This window comes from Pipistrellus kuhlii, unplaced genomic scaffold (assembly GCF_014108245.1).
Source record: "Pipistrellus kuhlii isolate mPipKuh1 unplaced genomic scaffold, mPipKuh1.p scaffold_m20_p_1, whole genome shotgun sequence".
In the NCBI taxonomy this organism is placed as follows: Eukaryota; Metazoa; Chordata; class Mammalia; order Chiroptera; family Vespertilionidae; genus Pipistrellus; species Pipistrellus kuhlii.
This window is the reverse complement of record NW_023425404.1, coordinates 171,488,348-171,508,735: the sequence shown is the minus strand read 5'-3', so window position 1 is coordinate 171,508,735 and position 20,388 is coordinate 171,488,348. Positions and strand designations below refer to the sequence as shown.

At 46.7% G+C, this 20,388-nt stretch overlaps 2 protein-coding genes and 1 pseudogene across 7 annotated transcripts in view; 1 reads left to right on the top strand and 2 right to left on the bottom strand.

Annotated features, from left to right (window-relative positions):
- Positions 1–633: 633 nt before the first annotated feature.
- Positions 634–10,070, top strand: ZAR1 (zygote arrest 1). 2 transcript variants are annotated; one of them, XM_045572796.1, is made up of 4 exons: positions 634–1,563; positions 3,940–4,032; positions 4,113–4,187; positions 9,951–10,070. In XM_045572796.1, the coding sequence occupies exons 1-4, from the start codon at positions 658–660 to the stop codon at positions 10,053–10,055; spliced, it is 1,179 nt and encodes a 392-aa protein (XP_045428752.1). In that variant the 5' UTR covers positions 634–657; the 3' UTR covers positions 10,056–10,070. The 2 variants fall into 2 exon arrangements, with proteins under 2 accessions (XP_045428752.1, XP_036272755.1); XM_036416862.2 differs by lacking the exon at positions 9,951–10,070 and adding an exon at positions 7,175–7,464.
- On the bottom strand, positions 5,556–5,936 carry LOC118707025 (annotated as a pseudogene).
- Positions 10,071–10,770: 700 nt separating the features above from the next.
- The window catches only part of FRYL (FRY like transcription coactivator), a 177,895-nt gene continuing 168,277 nt past the window's right edge, over positions 10,771–20,388 (bottom strand). For 4 of the 5 annotated variants that reach the window (XM_045572781.1, XM_036416789.2, XM_036416848.2 and 1 more), the window contains 6 exons: positions 19,314–19,379; positions 16,253–16,270; positions 15,396–15,506; positions 13,693–13,883; positions 12,112–12,961; positions 10,771–12,062 (listed from right to left, as the gene is read on the bottom strand). In XM_045572781.1, the coding sequence (XP_045428737.1) occupies positions 12,703–12,961; positions 13,693–13,883; positions 15,396–15,506; positions 16,253–16,270; positions 19,314–19,379 (645 nt within the window). In that variant the 3' untranslated portion in view covers positions 10,771–12,062; positions 12,112–12,702. The remainder of the gene's footprint in view (positions 12,063–12,111; positions 12,962–13,692; positions 13,884–15,395; positions 15,507–16,252; positions 16,271–19,313; positions 19,380–20,388) is intronic. The other variant, XM_036416838.2, reaches the window with a different exon arrangement.

Below are 20,388 nucleotides of genomic sequence, written 5' to 3'. Positions count from 1 at the left end.
CGCCTCCCCAATCAATTTACTTCTTGGGGAGGTGATTAGATTAGGAAATTGGTAGAACTACTGTCTACCCCAAAGACTAGTCATTAATACCTGGAGGTACTCAAGAGTACCTCGAGGCCCACGTTTGAGGCGGGGCGGGGGGGGGGGGGAGCACGAGCCCCAGGAGATGACAATTAGCCTGGACATGGGTGACTTAGAACGCTTCCCGCGCGTAATGAATGGCTTCCTAAGGTAGACTTCTCGGAGCAGCCCTGAGATAACTGAATAACCCACAACCTGACATCAGAGGTAACCCAACCAGGCCTTCGGGTCTGCTCCCTGGCCAGAGGCAGGCAGCCCGGCCTCGGCTCCCTGGGTGCAGACCCCGAGGACCATCAGGGGATGGGGAGCACCTGGCTCAGCGCATCCAGGTGAGCGTTCTGTTGCGCGCGGGCAAGTTCACTTAGAAATCAGCGCGCGCACCGCAAAGAAAGCCTCCTTGCAGGCCATCTAGGGGTGTCTGTGAGGAACCCCTCCCCCGAGGGGGGCAGGAAGCAGCCCTCCCAGCGGGGAGGGGGCGCTGGGGCCGGGCGCGGCGGGGGGCGGGCTCCGGGCCGCCCCCGCGAGGCCGCCCACTTAAGGCGGAGGCGGCGGGCGGGAGCCGCGGGGGCCGCGCGCATGGCTTCCCTGGCGGACGAGGCGCTGGACCGCTCCATGTACCCCGCGTGCGCCGCGTACCCGTACCCCTACCTCTACCCGCCGGCCGCGCGGGGCAAGGGCCTGGCGGGCGGGGGCGGCTGGCGGCCGCGCGCCGGGGACCCCCCTCCCGCCCCCTCCGCCCTGGCCGGGGCGCCGCCGCCCTTCCCGGGCTACGGGCAGCTGATGGCCGCCGAGTACTTCGACAGCTTCCAGCGGGCGCAGCTCATGGCGCTCCTGGCGCAGGTGGGCCCGGGCCCGGCCCCGCGGCTGCGCCGGGCGGGCAGCCGGGACGCGGCGGTGCAGGTGAACCCGCGCCGGGACGCGGCGGTGCAGTGCGCGCTCGGGCGGCGGACGCTGCCGCGCCGGCCCCGCGACGCCGGCGCCCCGGCCCCCGGCCCCGAGGCCTCCCCGCCGCCCGCGCGCCCGCGCCCCGAGCCCGCCAGCCCCCCGGGCGGCGGCCCGCGCCTCCCGCGCTTCCCGCGCTCCGTGGCCGTGTACTCGCCCGTGGTCTCCCGCCGCGTCACCACCACCTTCCTGGACGGCGCCGAGGCCGCCGCGCCGGCCGCAGAGCGGGGCCCGCCCCCGCCCAGGCCCCGCGGCCCCGAGCGGGGAGGGCGCGCGGCGGGGACGGCGGCGGAGCGGCCGCGGGCCCCGGGGCAGGAGCGGGAGGAGCAGGAGGAGGCGGAGCAGGTGCGCGCGAGCTGGGAGCCGTCGGCGGACGCGCCGGAGCCGCCGCCGCGCGAGGCCCGGGGAGGCGAGGCCGCCCCGCGGAGCGCGCCCGGGGGCTCCGAGCAGCCGCCGCCGGAGGCGGGCGCCCGGGACGGCGAGGGCGAGAGGTCGCCGCCGCGGAGCCCGGAGCCGGGCAAGGAGCGCCTGCGCTTCCAGGTGAGGCGGCGGGACGGGCGGGCGGGGGCGCGGGGACCCGGGGGGCGGCTCCTCCGGGTTCTGCTCTGGGCGCGGGGACCCGGGGGGCGTCTCCTCCGGGGGGGGCGGGAACCCCGGGGGGCGGCTCTTCCGGGTTCTGCTCTGGGCGCGGGGACCCGGGGGGCGTCTCCGAGGGGCGCGGGGACCCCGGGGACGCGGGGGGCGGCTCCTCCGGGTTCTGCTCTGGGCGCGGGGACCCGGGGGGCGTCTCCTCCGGGTTCTGCTCTGGGCGCGGGGACCTGGGGGGCGGCTCCTCCGGGTTCTGCTCTGGGCGCGGGGCCGTCGGGGGCCTTTCTGCAGCCACTGCAGCCCCAGGCGCCGTCCCCCTCCAAGAGTTAAGCTAATTGGAGCCTGATGGTGATGGAAAATGCCAGCCCCGAGCTCGAGCTCGGTGAGGGAGGCGCCCTTTAAACGTTCGCATTCTGGGCGTATTTGCTGTCTAAACGCCGTCGTGAGCACGCTGTCCAGCTGTCCGGTGTGGACCCTCTGGGTGGGCACGGGGAGGGGCATCAGAAGGTTTGGCTTGCTGGTGGGAGAGCTGATTCCCAAGGATCCCGCCCACTTTTCTCCTTTTAATAGCAAAAGCCACAACCGTCGACTATTAGGGTGCTGGTCACCTTGCCCCTCTTTTTTTTTTTTTTTTTGCCATTTAAAAAAATTGATTATGGTATCACATAATTGTCCTCATCCCCGCATCCTCAACCCAAACCCCTCCCCACATATGTCCCACCCCCCTATTGCCCCTCATTCTTGCTGGGTTTTCCAAAGCTTCCAGTGCAGTGCCTGCCTCCCTTAGGGTCTTTCCTGGCCCCTAAAAAGCACCTCCACCCAGAAACATAACGGCTGTTGTGTATGGCGGGCCAGGAGGGCCAGTTCCCACTAGCTGAACCCCACAGGTCTGGAGGCCACGAGGACAGCTGTAACCCCGGGAGGCAGGAAGGCATGGAGGGTACAAGAGGCCACCCAGGGCTGCTGGAGGGGTGGGGAGCAGAGGAGTGAATCGAGAATTTATACACAGGCTATGTGCCATCTTTTTTTTGAAAAAAAAATTATTTTAGAGAGGAAGGGAGAGAGAGAGAGAGAGAGAGAGACAAACATCAATGATGAGAATCATTGATCAGTTGCCTCCTATACACCCCTCACTAGTGACTGACTGGGAATCGAACTGTGGCCTCCTAGTTCCATGGTCGGCAAACTGCGGCTCGCAAGCCATATGCGGCTTTTTGGCCCCTTGAGTGTGGCTCTTCCACAAAACACCCCGGCCTGGGCGAGTCTATTTTGAAGAAGTGGCGTTAGAAGAAGTCTAAGTTTAAAAAATTTGGCTCTCAAAAGGAATTGCAATCGTGGTGCTGTTGGTATTTGGCTCCGCTGACTAATGAGTTTGCCGACCCCGGTCCCAGTTCATAGATTCTCAGCCACGCCGCCTGGGCACTATGGGGCATCTTAACTCGTAACCTTCCCGGACTTCAGTTTGCTCCCCTGTGAAATTGCCAAGTGCTCTCCCAAATCTCTTTCCCTTTGAAAGGCCTGACCACAAAGACTTGTTTGCAACTGGTTTCTCCCTGGGAGGGAAGGCAGCTTCAGAGGAAGGCCGTGGTCCTTTTGTTCATGTCACACACGAGCTGTGGCTTACCCACCGTTTGGATTCCTACTTGACTTTTTGGGGGAATTGAACTCGCAGCCTAGAGAACTTCACCTTGGGCGGACACCTGGAAGTAGCTGAGGATTCGGCGTCTAACGCCTGTTCTTCAGCGTAACCACCCACGACTGTGTTCTAAAATGCCTACCCAACCGCAGAGGCCTCTGCAGAGGGTCCCAAGGTGCAGAGAACCTGGGTGTTTGGCTTTCCCCTGGCCTGTCTGAGGGAAAACACCCACCCAGTACTGACCGCTACTTTGCTTAATAAACCCAGTAACCCTGGCACCAGTTAAACTGTTTGCCTATCTGCTCAATTAGGCCAGCCGCTCACCTCCTTCCTAATTCGAACCTGCCCCTGCTTTCCTCCACCGTGGGAAGGAAGCTGCCGATTTTTAAAAATATATATATATTTTATTGATTTTGTACAGAGAGGAAGGGAGATAGAGAGTTAGAAAAATCGATGAGAGTCATCGATCAGCCGCCTCTTGCACACCCCCTGCTGGGGATATGCCCGCAACCAAGGTACCATGCCCTTGAACAGAATCGAACCCGGGACCCTTCAGTCCCCAAGCCGACGCTCTATCCATTGAGCCAAACTGGTTTCGGCCGATTTTAAGGATGAAATAGATCCTCTGCTTCTGAAATAAAGGGTGACAATTCGACATCACGTTGGTTAAAACTCGGTGTCCTTTCGTTCAGTTCCTGGAGCAGAAATACGGCTATTATCACTGCAAGGACTGCAACATCCGGTGGGAGAGCGCCTACGTGTGGTGTGTGCAGGGCACCAACAAGGTGAGCATCCCCGCCACTGGCGTGGGTCGGACGGGGGTGTCCAGAGGGGTTTGCTTGACGTTTTCTCTCTCTCGTCACAGGTGTACTTCAAGCAGTTCTGCAGGACTTGTCAGAAGTCTTACAACCCTTACCGAGTGGAGGCCATCACCTGTCAGGTAAGCCGCAGGCTTGCGTTTCTGTCTCAGCTGGGTCGTGGCAGAGGGTTTGGTGTAGTGTGTTGAAGACAGTTCCTAAAAGAGGCTCGGTTCCCAGCAACCTCCAGGCGTTGGACAGCTTTTTGGTCGGAGTTCGGAATGATGCTCAGCTGGCAAGCAGGCCTCAGGGTCAGCTCCCTTCTGAGAACCCTTGCAGATCTCGGCCATGGTACCCTCTTTAGAGACCAGGACCGACCTCACTTGCAATATGGAAGAACATTTGCCTCACTAATGTAAGGGAAAGCAAACTGAGGAAATAGGATGCTGTTCTGCTGACATGGGGTGGGGAAGGTTGCTGCTTGGCCCAGATGCTGCTGCTGCTGCTGCTTTCATTTATTTACTAGTGACCCGGCGTGCAAAATTCGTGCACATTAGAGGAAATAATTTAATGTGGCTATTTGCCTTTTCTCTCTAATAGAAGTGTCAGAGATGAAAGAAAGTTAGTAAAATGTGTATGAAAACCTTCCTCCTGTCAGAGTCTGAGGCACACCATGGGACCCGGAGTCAAGTCCCTGCCCACCCACATGCACCTCAAAATCGCGTGAGACCCAGACCTGGCTGGCCCCCACCACATTGGGCTAGATCCAGACCTGGCCAGTCCCACCCTTGTCAAGCCGGTAGGGGGCATAGTTTCGGGTCCCCTGGCCCCGTGCCAGGATGGGTGGTGTGGCCTGAGGAACCCCAGTCCAGACCTGAGGTCCCCCAGGGTGTGGGGTGTGCCTTGAGGTCCTCCGTCAAGCCCCACCAAGTGGGAGACATAGCCTGAGATCCCCCATCAAGCCCCACCAGGCAGGGGGGGCACAGCACCAGGAGGGGGGCATTGCTGCAGGTCCCCCGTCAAGCCCTGCTGGGCGGGGCCACAGCCTGAGTTCCCCCGACCCAGCACTGGGGGCGCACCTTGAGGTCCCCCATCAAGCCCTGCTGGGTGAGGGCCGACACCTGAGGGCCCCTAGCCCAGCACCAGGATGGGAAGAGCACCTTGAGGTCAAACCCCACGGGGGCAGGGGAGGGTGTAGGCTCAGGTCCCCTGGCCTGGCACTCGGGCGGTCTGAGTTCCTGCAGCCTGATGCCAGGGTGGGGGGCATGGCCTGAGGTCCCCTGTCCAGCCCTGCCAGGCGTGTGTTGGGGGGGTAGCCCGAGGTTCCTTTCAGCCCCACGGGGGCAGGGGAGGGCTAGCCTCAGGTCCCTGCTGATTGCTCATTAAGGCTCCTTAAGGGAACTTGGCCTCAGCTGTGGGTGCAGCCATCTTTGTGATGGAGTGATGGCAATTAGCATATTCCTCTTTATTAGATTATTAGATAGGATTTTTTTTTTTTTTTTTTTTTTTTAACCAGCCACCTTTTATTAGGTGTTACATTACAATATGAAAGGACTCAGGTGCTGGGCAAAGGTCGTGGTCAGGAATGCGGAGTCCACATTGGGCCTTGCCTCCTCGCTCATGTTTTAGTTCCTGATAAGAACGGCAGTAGTTGAAAAACACATACCAGTACGCTGCCAACACCATAGAAACCCCAGCAACGCCTCCTTTCTTCTCATTGATGGACTTGTGATGCCTGTGGTAACCTCTTTGAAATGCCCCAGCAGTGCCTGTAGGGGTGAAATCCCGCATCCGTATCCAGCTCGGCAGCCCCCCCTGTTTTGACTTCCATCAGTCTCTCCTCCTCCATTGGCACGACTGACGTCATCTTGGAGTCCGGGGGGGGGGGGGGTCCTCTCCCAGGTGCTTCTTATGAAGCACATACCCAAGTTAAAGCGTTTAGAAGCAGCATGGGATTAAAAAAGATTGACTTTCAGAGAGGAAGGGAGAGAGAGAGGGAAACATTCATGATGAGAGAGAATCCTATCATTGATCAGCTGCCTCCTGCACACACACACACACACACACACACACACACACATACACACATATACATACACATACACACACACCTTTATTGGGGATTGAGCATGTGCCCTGACTGGGAATTGAACCGTGACCTCCTGGTGCATAGGTTGATGCTTAACCACTGACCCACACCGGCCGAGCTAAGCCTGGGGTTTTAAAGTTCAGTCTCACCTGAGAGCTTGCAAAGGAGAATCATTTGTTTGAAAGCAAATCTAGGTCCCCCAGGCGTGTGGCAGGCTGTTCAGACTCCCTGAGGTCAGGGCAGAGCCGGGTCAGGCTCTGAAGGAGGAGGCCTTAGCCACCGGCTGTGGGCCCGGGGGCGGCTGCGTGGCTGTGGCCTCGGCCTCGGTGTGAGTCGCCTGCAGAGGGTCGGGTGGGGAGGCCAGGCCATTGAGGCCAGGCCTGAGCCATGGCTTGCTACTAGGCATTCACCTCCCATAGTAGCTTTCCTTGTTTTGCAATACTTCTATTTTTACTTAAAAGTTCTTTTGTGTTTCATCTCCTCATCCCAGCTTGCTTATTCGTCACCCTTCAGGTGCAGGAAAAGACTTCCTGTGAGAAAATTGTTTCAAAAGAATCAATTCCAGCCCTAGCTGGTTTGGCTCAGTGCATAGAGCATTGGCCTGCAGACTGAAGGGTCCCAGGTTCGATTCCAGCCTGGGGCACATGCCTGGGTTGCGGGCTCGATCCCTAGTAGGGGACATGCTGGAGGCAGCCCATCAATGATTCTGATCATTGATGTTTTTCTCTCTCTCCCTTTCTCTCTGAAATCAATAAATATATTAAAAACAAACTAAACAAAACAAAACAAAAAAACAAACACACCACACAAAACAAAAACAATTCCACACTAAATCCTATGTGACACGGGACCGTGATAAATGGTTAAGCACCTCTCTCTTTTCATCACTCCATCCTTGTTAGAAAGGATACAGACGAGATCAGCACAGGGCCTTGCTTAGAGGGCATTCAAGCAGCATTTGGACGAAGAAGAAAATGCTGGAAGTTCTAGGAAGTCACCCGGGGTCTCCCGTCTGAACGTGCTTCTCATTTGGTTTTTCAGAGTTGTAAACAGACTAGATGCTCCTGCTCAATAAAACTTCGCCACATTGACCCTAAACGGCCCCATCGACAGGACTTGTGTGGGAGATGCAAAGGCAAACGCCTGTCCTGTGACAGCACTTTCAGCTTCAAATATATCATTTAAACGCATGTAAAAAGCCCGTCCCACCGGCCGGGCGCTGGTGGAGCAGACAAGCCAGCTTTGCGTGCCCCTTCTCCTTTCTGCCGCCTCCTCGTGCGAGGCTGTTTCTTGACCAAGCCTTTAAATAAAAGTATTGCAAAACAATTGCATAAAATCGTGTCTTTTAAAATAAAGTGTTAGGAGAGCTTGTCCTGTGCTAACCGTCTGGGCCTGTTGTGTGTATTATTTGTTCACTAGATGCCCGATGCACAAAATCCGTGCGAGGGTCTTGGCCCTGGCAGCCCTGGCTTGGTCCGGAAGGTCGTTCGGCCGTCAGGTCTAATTAGCATATTACACTTTTATTATAATTGCCTACGGAGCAGCCAGGCTCTGAGGCACATTCATCACTGGGGAAACCTACGAGGGGCTCATACATGTGAGATTTACTGCTTATGTGTGTGGGTAGTGTTGAAGCTTCTAAGCCAGATATGAATAGAGGAGATGCCAACTAGCCATGGGATAAGCATGCTTCCGAAGGAGGTGGAGGCAGAGCCCCCCTGATGTAGGGGCCATCGGGGGTAACCCTGAGTGGCTGGCTAGGAGCTTCAGTGCCTCCTGGCGACCTCAGTCCAGCGGGTAACAAACTCTGGGGTATCGGAGAGAGGCCTGCTGTGAACAACACTGCGTCCTCCTTCATCAGCCTCACAGCTGGGGCTCCAAACAGGGCTGCTGAAGGAGCTCAAGATGTTAAATAACTCATTAAGTGGACTTCAGGTTTGTCATGAGGCCTCCTAAGTGTTAACGATTTTTCCAAGTGAGCCGACAAAGACAGCGTTAGCCTTTGTCTTTACGTGCTGCTCCGGTAACTGGAAAGGTGTTTCGCCACCTCTAACCTGAGGGATCTCTCCTAACTGCATGTCAGTCCCAGGAAAAGACAAGGCCCCAGGAGGCCCCGCTAAAGAGCTCTGGGGCGGGGGCGGGGGCGGCACTGCAGTCGTGGCAGGGGATTGTAATAACGGAATTGAGGCCTATTGACTTACAGGCTACAGATGCCAATGATAGGAACCAGGTGCTAATTGTGCCTCTTTCCAATTTTCCAACCTTGAACCCTCCCTTAGAGGTGCCCTAAAAGCAAGCCTGTTGACATCTGGGATGCTTGTGTGTGGACAGACAAGGAATAAAAACCTAAAAAGAGTCTGAGGTCTCTAGTCTAGAGCCCTCAGAGCGATGGGACAGGCCCTCTGCCTCCGTGTGGACTTAGGAAGGCCGCTCATGAAAATGCAGAGCCCCAGGCCTCTGCCCCTCGGAATCGCTAAAGCAGCACTTAACAAGCGCCCAGGTGTCGCTTATGGAATTGAAATGAGAAAAGCAGCAAAGCAGCAGTCGAGTCATGGGTGAGGCCTCTGCCCTTAGGCGTTCCTAATGTAGGGGTAAGGGGCCATTCATTTTTGCATTAAAAAAAAAAAGTGAAATAGAAGTTCTGCCATGGATTACTTAGACAGGTTAGGGAGGGCTTGCTTTGAAAACAACTCTTCGGCTGAAGTTTGGAGGAGCTGAATTGGGTAAAGGGAGGAAGGAAAAACCTCCCAGATTAAGCTCACATGTGCCCAGTGGGGGGAAACCAGGTGCCTGTGGCGGAAGACAGTGGACGGGAACGGGCATGACCGTCGGAGACTGGCAGGCCCAGGCTGGGAACGCTTTTTTGACTTTGCTCAGGTACTTGTCTTCGGTGAGAATCTACTGAAAGGTTTTAAAGCTGTGGAGGGACAGTGACAGATTCACCTTTAAAAAGAAATAATCACTCGGGCTGTATAAGGCAGGTCTATACATCAGTAAGGCGGCCTGCAAAGATCAGATAAAATGATGGGGGGGGGAGGTGTCAAAGAGGAATGAGTGACAAGAACCTCCCTCGGTGGTGTTGAAGGTGCTGCTTCATTCTGACGCCTGTGACTGATTTGAGGGTGGGAGTAGGGAACTCATTTGACTCATCCGGCATGCATGCGGTGTACAGTACGCCCTCAAGCACGTGCTGAATGAATGAGGGAAGATACCTGCTTTGGGTCCTGAGAGAAATTCATTGGCTAGTAACATGGGCAGTTACATTTTCCTAACAGAACAGCTAACCCTATTTTACAGTTGAGGAAAGCAAGGATCAAACTGTGTTTCACTTAGTGGGGATTCAGACATTGAATCAAGTGGCACAAAACGTCATTTTCATGAGTTACAGTGATGCCAGGCTGATGTGATTCAGTGATTGAATGTCAGTGTATAAACTAGGAGCTCATGGTTCGATTCTGTCAGGGCACATGCTGGGTTGCAGGCTCGATCCCCAGTAGGGGGTGTGCAGGAGGCAGCCGATCAATGATGTTTCTCTTTCTGAAATAAAAAATTTTTTTAAAGAGTTACAGTGATAACATTCCAGCAATGAAAAGGTGATATTGAAATTTATAAATGTGAATTTTTTGAGCCAGATTGAGAGACTAGAAGGAAATACTCCAGATTACTGTGATCTGGAGGTGTCAAGAAATTGATTATAATTTTCTTCACATTTCCTACCTTGGCTAAAGCAGCAGTGTATTACTTTGAAAAAAAAATTAAAGTCATAAAACACAATTATAATGATATTGATTCTGGGGTCTTCTCTCCTCCTGTTGAGGTGATGCTGGTGTGGTGTCTGAGCAGTTCTCACAGACCCGAAGCAGGGAACTCGGTGAGTCTGTTCCAAGAGATGCCGAGCTGTTTTCTAAATTTTAGGTTGTAACCAAACAGGCTATTTTACGTCACTTACAGCAGGAAATACTTTCTGCGTCGCACAAACACCCCTGGGCCTTTTATTTTAGAAGCAGTGTGAGGGGACGTCCAGATCGCTTCTGTTGGTGTTATTTTATAAACTATTTTGAAAACGATTAAGGTGTTTACTAAGTTAAACCTTTGATGTATTTTGTCAATAAGTGCATAGTTTGGATTTAGAGGATCAGGGGCAAAGAAGCACAGGTTTGAGGAAAACACTTGGGCAAAAGGACAATCCTGATGATTGTACATTTGCATCCTGCTTTGTGCAGGAGTGTTAATTTTCATTACGTTATCAGTAGGCGTAGTTACATATAAACAGGAAAGCAAATTTCAACCGTTTGAAAGGTTTGATTTGGGTCATCAACTAATTTTTGTTGTTATTCCTCATCTGAGAATATTTTTTCCCATGGATTTTTAGACAGTGGGAGGGAGGGGGACATATGAGAGGCAGGGAGCAAGCCTGCAACTGAGGTACGTGCCCTTGACTGGAATCAAACCCGCAACCCTTCATTCTGAGGACTGATGCTCTAACCACTTGCTCGAATTGGCATGGCAGGTCATCAACTAATTTTGTTCTCCCCCTTTTACGGAAAATTATATTGAATGATGAAGATAGTTTGTAAAGTTTCTAAAGGATGCACACTAAAAATCATTCGTCTTTTCTTAAAATACAACACAAACCAACAACTACAATGCCTTTTATTTTAACAAAAAGGATAGAAGGGAGGTGCGGGAAAATAGGGGATGGTAAGATGGGATGTAAAACGGGGCATCTCTCTGGACACCAGCCCTCTCTTCCCTGCCCCACACACCCAAGTGTTACTAAATAATTTAAAGGAGACCATTTACAGTACCAGGACACCATCAAAATAATTGTTTCTTTTTTATCAGGGTCAAAAAAATACAGTGATTATGGATGTGCCATGACCAGTGAGGGAGTTTTTCAGGTAACATAACTATAGTCAGCAGTCCAACAGGGGGCACCGTGTCTTCAGTTAATGCACTTGAGCATAATTACATTTCTGGCAGCGCCCACACCCCCAAGAGAAGGCAAAGCTAAAGCAGTTCGTTCCTACATTCTAAACTCTGGAACCCCAGAGCCCAGTTTAAAAAGAAAAGTCACAGTGGATAAGAGATGCATATAAAAAATACAAGGGTGTTCCTTTCAAACCAGAGGAATTGTGGGACTACATTCATTTCTTTTACAAAACGCTATTTTTTTTTAAAAAAAGGACAGAGAGTTCAGTTCGTGTTATGCTACAGGCTTAGACAGTGGCTAAGTATATTGCGTGTTTTGGTAGTCGGTCTTCGGGCTTCCTCTCATTTCCCCCCTTATGACCCCAGGTTCCTTTCGGGTGAGAAACAGCTGAGTCCTGAATAAACATAAAAAATGCATTTGCATCTCTCTTCTTGAATTCTGCAGACGTCAGAGCCCGCCAGTCATATAGTCTCTATCATCAATGACCACAATTTGTTTTTCTTTAGCTGTGTACACCTATTCTTGTATAACAGTGCATTGCACAAATGTACAAGAAAAATACTGTGGTTTTTTTTTTTTTTTTAAATCTATACAGTTTCTATAATTATGGAGTAAAATAAGTTAACTTTTCTAATGAGAATAGCTGACGGGCAGCATACACCTTTATTTTACATTTTAAAGTCTCTGCAGGCATCTACTTTGGTTAGTTATCAACAATCATTAACATAAGCACTGATCAGAGAACTGAGCAGCATTCCAATAACGTTAACAGATATATTATTTCTTTTTTTTTTTTTTTAAATACCGGGAGGGCCCAGCTTTAAAATATTATTAAAATGTTCTAACATTTACACACTATGAAGAGTTAGATCTAATAAAATAAAATTTCTTCAAAAATAATCTTGCAGTGCTCTTTCAGGCATGCTCTGAGATGGTATCACCAAACACCCATACCTTGAAAATATGACTATCACGTATTCACACACCCCATCTCTTCTCTCTCTCTCTCTCTCTCTCTCTCTCTCTCTCTCTCACACACACACACACACACACACACACACACACACACACTTCCTTATACAGAATAAAAAACAAAACACCCACACCCTGATCCCACGTGTTGAAAAGTCAATGGTTTTTGCAAATAAGTTTCTGTGTGTATCTATCCGACGGGATGTTCTTCATGTAGATAACGAAGCATCAGTTGTAGGTTATGCTTGTGACAGCTAGGAACCCAGGCAGCATTGCAGGCCTTCAGCTAAAACGATCCAGCCTCATTTCACCTGCTTTCCCATGTCTCCGGACGAGAGGCCGTTATTGCAAACGTTCTGACAATCGGTTTCTCCGGAAAGCCATGTATGTACTTGTATGCATCACTTTTAGCCCTTTCCCGTTCACATAGGTTCAATAATTTAAAAAAATCCCTTCTTTGTAGTCACTGAGGGAGGCACTGGCAGCTGTTAGACAATTAGTTTTTTGTTTTCCCCCTTCGTCTTTGAGTTTGACATCAGGTACGCTGTGGTTGCGGTTGCTGCCAGAAATAGTTATCAATGAATTGCAAGGGTTCACAAAAGGTGCTTGTTAATATTCGTAATAATCTTCAGTTTAGTTTTCTTTCCTAAATCCATGAAGGTCCTCAGAATCCAGTGCTCACCAAATTCCCGATTGGCTTGGCCTGTGCTAGTAGCTGGTAGGATTGCACCATGCGTAGAGACTCTCTTATTTCTAGATTGAGTTCCATCAGTTTGTAGTTGGCTTCTGACATGTCCAGGTCAGAGCCTATGACGGCAAAGCTTCCCGTCTGGCCCAGCGTCTGGTGATGGAAGTATATGTGTAACAGCGTCTGCACAGGGTCCTCCTCGCAGCTGCCGAAGATGTCGTTGGGCCAGAGAGACCTGAAAGTCACACACAGTCAGTGCTTTTACGTTCTGAGACCCCCACCGGCCGTTATTAAGGTTAATAACTACATTTTAAGTTAACACCCAAGATGACAACATTTCACTGTGCATCACTGGGCACGTTTTAATATTTGAGCAAAGAGATTACTGAATTTGTCTCTGAGAGTGAACAAAATCGGATTTGCCTTTCACAAAGATCTGCTATTGAATCATCAAAATGAAAAGCAAAACCCAATCACTGTAAACTCCCAGTCGAATAAAGCAGTGATTTTCAACTGGTGTGCCACATGAGTTTTTAAAATGTGCAATACCTGACTAGTTAGGGCAGTGGTTGGCAAACTCATTAGTCAACAGAGCCAAATATCAACAAACAATTGAAATTTCTTTTGAGAGCCAACTGTTTTAAACTTCTTCTAACGCCACTTCTTCAAAACAGACTTGCCCAGGCCGTGGTATTTTGTGGAAGAGCGGCAGTTTGCCGACTACAGAGGGGGACCGACCTCTTTTCCCTTAGATTGTCAAATTAAAAAAAAAAAAAAAAGACAACAGCTAATAAAAATAGCCACTTGGTGTAAATGAATCAAAATTATACGATTTTTAAAATCAGATCAGCAAAAAATGTGTTTTTTGGTGTGCCCCAGAATCTTAGCGATTTGTGTGCCATGAGATGTAAAAGGTTGAAAACCGCTGGTAAAAAGGCATATCCTTAAAGCCCGTTCACTTTTTACCTGAACGCTTTGACTTGTGCTACAGCCGATATGAATTCCTTGTTTTTCAAAGTTTCAATCAAGGAGTGAATGGCAGTTTCTATGGTGGTTTGTGCGGCTTTGGAAACGTCGGTTCCTTCGCTCTCAGCAGTGGACTCGGCTTCTCTGAGGATGCTCTCCAGCTGGGCCAGCTCCTCGGACATGTTGATGACCTAAAAGCAAACACACCTTCAAGGGACCTGTTGTATATCCATCAACAAAACGAACATTTGATTGGCTGTAATAAAGATGTTCAAATGTGCCGAAACTGGTTTGGCTCAGTGGTAGAGCGTCGGTCTATGGACTGAAAGGTCCCAGGTTCGATTCCGGTTAAGGGCATGTACATTGGTTGCAGGCACATTCCCAGTAGGGGATGTGCAAGAGGCAGCTGGTTGATGTTTCTCTCTCATCAACGTTTCTAGCTCTCTCTCTCTCTTCCTCTTTGTAAAAAATCAATAAAATATATTTTAAAAAAATGTTCAAATGTTAAACCTAATACACAAGGACAGTTAAGTTCTCTGCTGATAAGTAATTTTAGCCACCCAAGGAGTCTTTTATATACTCTGGATAAAATAACAGGTTGGTCCTAGCGGGTAGCTCAGTTGGTTAGTGCTATGCCAAGGTTTCAGGTTCCATCCTGGTCAGGGCACATACGAGAAGCAACCAATGAGTGCATAAATGAGTGGAACAACAAAAAAAAAATCAATGTCTTTCTCTCCCCAACCCCCCTCCTCTCTAAAATCAATAAAAAATTAAAAATAGGTTGCAATAAGTGTAATAAATGTTACATTGTAATAAGTAAAGCAAGTTGTAACTAATGTTTATACTGTGGTTTTAACGTGATCTATACTTCCTTTTGGATAGTAAAATTACATTTACTGTTAGGAAGGATCATGAACATTTTTTTTGATAGTAAAGTCTTTGTATTTTAAAAGGTTATTTACCCAGTGTATTTTATTTTTAAATATAGTTTTATTTCAGAGAGGAAGGGAGAGAGAGATGGAAACATCAGTGATGAGACAGAATCAGTGATCAGCTGTCTTCTGCACAACCCCTACCAGGGATCGAGCCTGCAGCCCAGGCATCGAACCACAATCTCCTTGTTCATTGGTCAATGCTCAACCACTGAGCCACATTGGCTGGGCAGCCCAACGTATTTTATATAAACCAGTGTGTGTGTGTATATCCTTTTACATTTAACCATTTAAAAATACCAAATCATTTCCCCAGTGATGGTTTAGTATCAGTGGTTGAAAATGGGGGAAACAAAGACTAAAATCACTACCTCTGAATCTATTCATTACATGCTTATTCTTGTGTGCATTACTACACTACAAAATAATACCAGGACAGTGTTAGGGGGTTTCATAATATGTCTTTATGGGATTGATGTGCTTTACTAGACTTTAGATTACAGATGATCTATTGCTGCTACTGTGACCTTTAAGGTCATGAACCTTTTAAGACTGCTGGGTATCTACTGCCTCATTTACTAATAGGTCCGGAAATAGCATATCATTTCAAAAAACAATTCTGATAAGTCACACATAGTGTGACTTTGGACTTAAGCTCTCCAACCAGATATATATATATATCTTGTGTGTGTGTATGTATATGTATATGTCTGTGTACATTTTAACTTTCTAGAATCAGTTAATTGATGCCAAGTACAATTAAATATTTACCTCTGCTTCATTTTTTATTGCATTTACTTGGTTGATAAGTTTACAGTAGGCTTGGAACAGAAGTAGTAATTGAAAATGCAATTTGTATAACCTTCGGCAGAGCTCCAGTTCCTAGAAATAAATAACATTGCATTACAATTTAGGTGTGACTTTCCATATATGACTAGACGACATATTTCCAATAAATTTGTAAAACAGCTGTTAAAAAATTGTCCTGGCATTTATTTTTCCGCAGTAAGCAAGTTAATACAGTATGAAGCTGATGAAAGATGCTTTGAAGTCTGATTAAAGGTATTGTTGGTTACATAATTCATTTTTAGTGTCAAGCACATTTTCACATTAGAATTTTAAAGCAGACAATATATAGGATGCTTTAAAAAGGATTCACTGTTACTTAAAACTTTAAATTCATAATTCAAATGCATATGCTTTTGCCACATCAAGTTACATATATCTCACGATATTTAGCAATAAGTGCTTGTTAAAGCGGAGTAAAACTGGATAAACGCTTAGCTAAAAATGAATTCTTTTTCTAAAAAACACACATTGTAATCTCATTGAAATGAGACAATGAAATTAACATTTGCACTTTGATTTTCAAAATGAAGGAATTTAAAAGGAGATGTTAGTTGTAAATGTATGAGAAGGCAAGTGCTAGTTGTACATATTGATTATAAAATCACATTTTTATTGGACCACATTTCATAGATCAGGACTACGCAAACCTGAAGCAAACACTACTTTCAAAGTAGCAGTCCACGACAAAACATTGCTGGGTCACAAATGGACAAATGGCAAATGAGAACCAATTTGTCTGACATGGATAAATAGTCTGTAAATTAAGACAGGTCACTTACTGCTAGAATTTCCATTTGCTAAGCAAGAAGGTGATCAGGTCACAAAAATACAAAGGAAGAGAAAGACCAAGAATTAGTGTAAGATCATTTTAACTAGGGCCACAGATGTCCCAGGCAAACTGAAGAGCATTTCATTACACCCCAAAGAAAAATTTATGGTGCCATTTCCAGAATAAAACTCTTTAGACATTTACTGTAGCAATCCAGGGTGTGTTTTTTTTTTAACGCTTTGCCAAATAAAAAATTATATTTAGGCTCCAGTTTATTTCTGTGTCACAGTTATGAAGAAAATCGAACTAATGCGATCTTGAGAAATCTGGCTGTTATAAGTGGTGTTTATCTAAATCTTTATAACTTTCAAAAAAAAAATGCCAAGGGCCATAAAATTTTCTTAGTAAAGGAGAAAATTTCTCATTAGGAAATAAGCAGATTACTGTTCTCAGAAAAGAGGTGGCTTATAACCTTATATAATACTCACCCAAGAGAAGGTTATCTTGGGTGTGGCTCATTCTAGGCTTCCTACCTCTCACTGTCTAATTAGGTCCTACGGTGCCAGAATCGGTGCCAAGTCGGAAGGTAAAATAGCGAAAGCAGATGTGTGTTTTGAATTGCATTCCAACATAATTTAGTGAACTTCAGAAACTCAAACCTACTAGGTTTGAACCAAATAAGATAACGTATGTGGAATACATATTTAAAAACTATCACATTAAAACATCTACAGCAACTCAGACCTACTCATTCACAGAGAAAAAGGATTCCTATTTAAAACGGCAATTGCCGTAATGTAAGAACTGCTTCTAAAAGTCCCCTTTGAAGCTTGCTTTTCTAAGTAGTTTTCCTCAGAAGAACTACTTATATAACATTTATTCCTTTCAATTTAGAAAGGATTTGCTGAGCAAAGGTGAACTTTTAGCTCCTGACTGCTTACCACACGTTACTCAGGCAGCCATCCTGTGAACGTTAGCCGAGCACAATCCAATGTCAAACTGATTAGCATATCTAAATTCCCAAGGTTTTATAGGGAAACTAATAATGATTTGAATTTTAAATACCTTTTCCCTCTTCTCTTAGCATAAATAAAACAGAGCCAACTCTCTGTGCATCTATCCTTAGACTCTACTGTGGGATGTAATGGGGAAGAAATCACTGATAATGTTTGAACTGCAGGAAATAACACCATGGTAATTGATTCTATAGCTCGGAATTACCATAAGCTGTACTAAACATGCTAACACTGTATGCTTTTAATTAATACCTTTTAAGTACACTGAAATTTGCATATACATTCTCTTTTATTTTTAAATAACCATCTATAGGTTGCTTATTAAGCAAAAGACCACACTGGTACAGGGGGACACTTAACAGACAATGTGTAAAAAAGTCCCCACTCTCAAGAGCTGAATATGAGAGAGACGTAAATGAAATCTTAAATGTACAGTTTTCATTTAGCAGAAAACTTTGAGCAAGATTAACTGACGGAGATTTTGGGAGACGGACCGCATTTTTTTCAAGGTAGAAGGGATATAAGAAATCACTTAAGTCTAAATACCTAATTTATATAGGAAAAAAAGAGTATTTTACTTGCTTAAGACATGCAGTAGTGGCAAAGTCAGAACTAGAACCAAAGGATCTAACTCTAATCCATGGTTAATTCATAATTTTACATACATGATTTGACAATTTCTTTTAAAAAAATATATTTTATTGATTTTTTACAGAGAGGAAGGAAGATGGATAGAGAGTTAGATACATTGATCGTCTGCTTCCTGCACACCTCCCTCTGGGGATGTGCCTGCAACCAAGGTACATGCCCTTGACTGGAATTGAACCTGGGACCTTTCAGTCTGCAGGCCGACACCCTATCCACTGAGTCAAACCAATTAAGGCTTGACAATTTCTTGGTAACAGTGCAGGACTGCCTAGGTTGGAATTTTAATTTTACTTATTTACTTACTGATTTGATTTTATTTTAAAATATATTTTATTGATTTTTTTTTTTTTACAGAGAGGAAGGGAGAGGGATAGAGAGCCAGAAACATCGATGAGAAAGAAACATCGACCAGCTGCCTCCTGCACACCCCCCACTGGGGATGGGCCTGCAGCCAAGGTACATGCCCTTGACTGGACTGGAATCAAACCCGGGACCCTTCAGTCCACAGGCCAACGCTCTATCCACTGAGCCAAACTGGTTAGGGCTTACTGATTTTAGCTTCTCTGAGCCTCAATTCTCTCATCTGCAAAATGGGGGATGCTATAATTATAGCATCTACTAGACAGAGTTGTTAGGCTAGGGATAATGAATGTGAAATAATACAGTGCCTGACAAATAGTTCACGTGTATTAAGAGTGTGCCATTATTTTCTCAGCATTTCAGTTTTTTAAAAACTTCACATTTTCTTAATAATGGTACAATAACTTTTACAGAGACTACAACTCTGTAACAATATAGCTGGTGTCTAATAATTCTAATCTCTTATTTTAATAAAAGATTAGAATTCTGATGTCAAATGCAAAGGTCATTGAGGAATGAATGTATCTTCCTTATATGAAATTGTACTCTTACTAGACTAATTTGTAAGGCTTAATTCATCCTCAATATGCTGTTTTATATATGTATACTTTTCTATAAGAAAATATTATTTCAGTTTATCCAGTCAGAATTTCATGTTTAGAAAGGCTGATATGAATGTATATAACCTTATTTTGGGGTTTGCATTCCTGACTAGACCATTTATCTGCAGAATACCAACGAAGAACAGAAATGTCTTCAAAGAGGCAGGTACAGCTAACTGGACTCGGACTGTCCAGATAGCCATCAAGCCTGTCTATGGAATGTTATTAAGCTTCCGTCACAAGCAGGTCATTCACTTTTATTGAAGTGAACTTTTTCATTACTAAGCCAGTATTTCATTGAACTTTTACAAAGATTGCTCTGATAGCAAAAATGAAAAATGCTACACGTATTCTTTTTTTCTAGGAATATCACATAGGGACATATGAGCATGCACATAGTTTTACCGGAACAGAAATACAGCACAATGGAGAACAGGAAACTTACCTGTGCGTCTGTGTTGATCCTATAAATGTCTTTGGCGCCAAATGTCCTCTTGCAATTGTCTAACCACTAAAGAAAGAATTGACAGTGAATTTTAGTGTAGTATTTGTACAATGGCTTGGTAATATAACAGCCTGCTGTATTAAACAATAAACTTAAATGTTGATAGTCTCCCTGAGTATACACAACAATTCTGGAAAGTCAGTGTAACCAGATGCACACACTTTTTAAAAAAATTAAAAAATATATTTTATTGATTTTTTACAGAGAGGAAGAGAGAGGGATAGAGAGCTAGAAACATCGATGAGAGAGAATCAAGGATCAGCTGCCTCCTGCACACTCCCTTCTGGGAGTGTGCCCACAACCAAGGTACATGCCCTTGACCGGAATCAAACCTGGGACCTTTCAGTCCACAGGCCAACGCTCTATCCACAGGGCCAAACCGGTTTTGGCCAGATGCACACACTTCTGAGCGCTTATCAATGGAAATGCAAGTGTGGCCTCTCTTCCTGGAGGCGGAGTTCCGCTTCAGCGCAGAGAAGTCTTCACAGCCATTGCCTGGCCCTTGTCTCACGTAAGGTGGGAAATGAGATGTGATTCCCCTTCAGCCAATTAATAAGGACAACCTAGAATCAACCAGGTCCTTTTGCTGACCGGAAGTGTAACTCTCAGAAGGCTGCTGGTGTCAAGTTTTAGTGAAACAGAAAACAAAACCCATTTTAAATCTTATTTTTATATCTTTTTCTCTCTCCCTCTTTTGGACAGTAATGTGACAAACAAGTTATTCCCAAAGAATATTGGGTATAGGAGCCAAATGTCATTCCTAAGGCTGGCTGTTTGTTTAAGGTCAAATAAAAATAAAATCCCATGAGGTTTAATAGGAAAGATCACGAAAAGCCTTTACGTTAGGCTCCTAGGTTTTGACAGGTCGATAGTATTAATATTTGTTTTTAAAATCTTAGTGTTTTATGTTTTTTAATTTGGTGAATTTTATAATACAAATAAAAATCATGAATAAGAAATCATAGGGACATTTTTCACTAGGATTTTGGGGGAAATTACCAGTTATGTTATGTCT

Excerpts from the sequence above, each read along its gene's own strand:
- ZAR1 (XM_036416862.2), top strand. The coding sequence starts at position 658 with ATGGCTTCCCTGGCGGACGAGGCGCTGGACCGCTCCATGTACCCCGCG. Across the intron at positions 4,033-4,112 it reads GTGTGCAGGGCACCAACAAG|GTGTACTTCAAGCAGTTCTG; the intron begins GTGAGCATCCCC and ends CTCTCGTCACAG. Across the intron at positions 4,188-7,174 it reads TGGAGGCCATCACCTGTCAG|AGTTGTAAACAGACTAGATG; the intron begins GTAAGCCGCAGG and ends TTGGTTTTTCAG.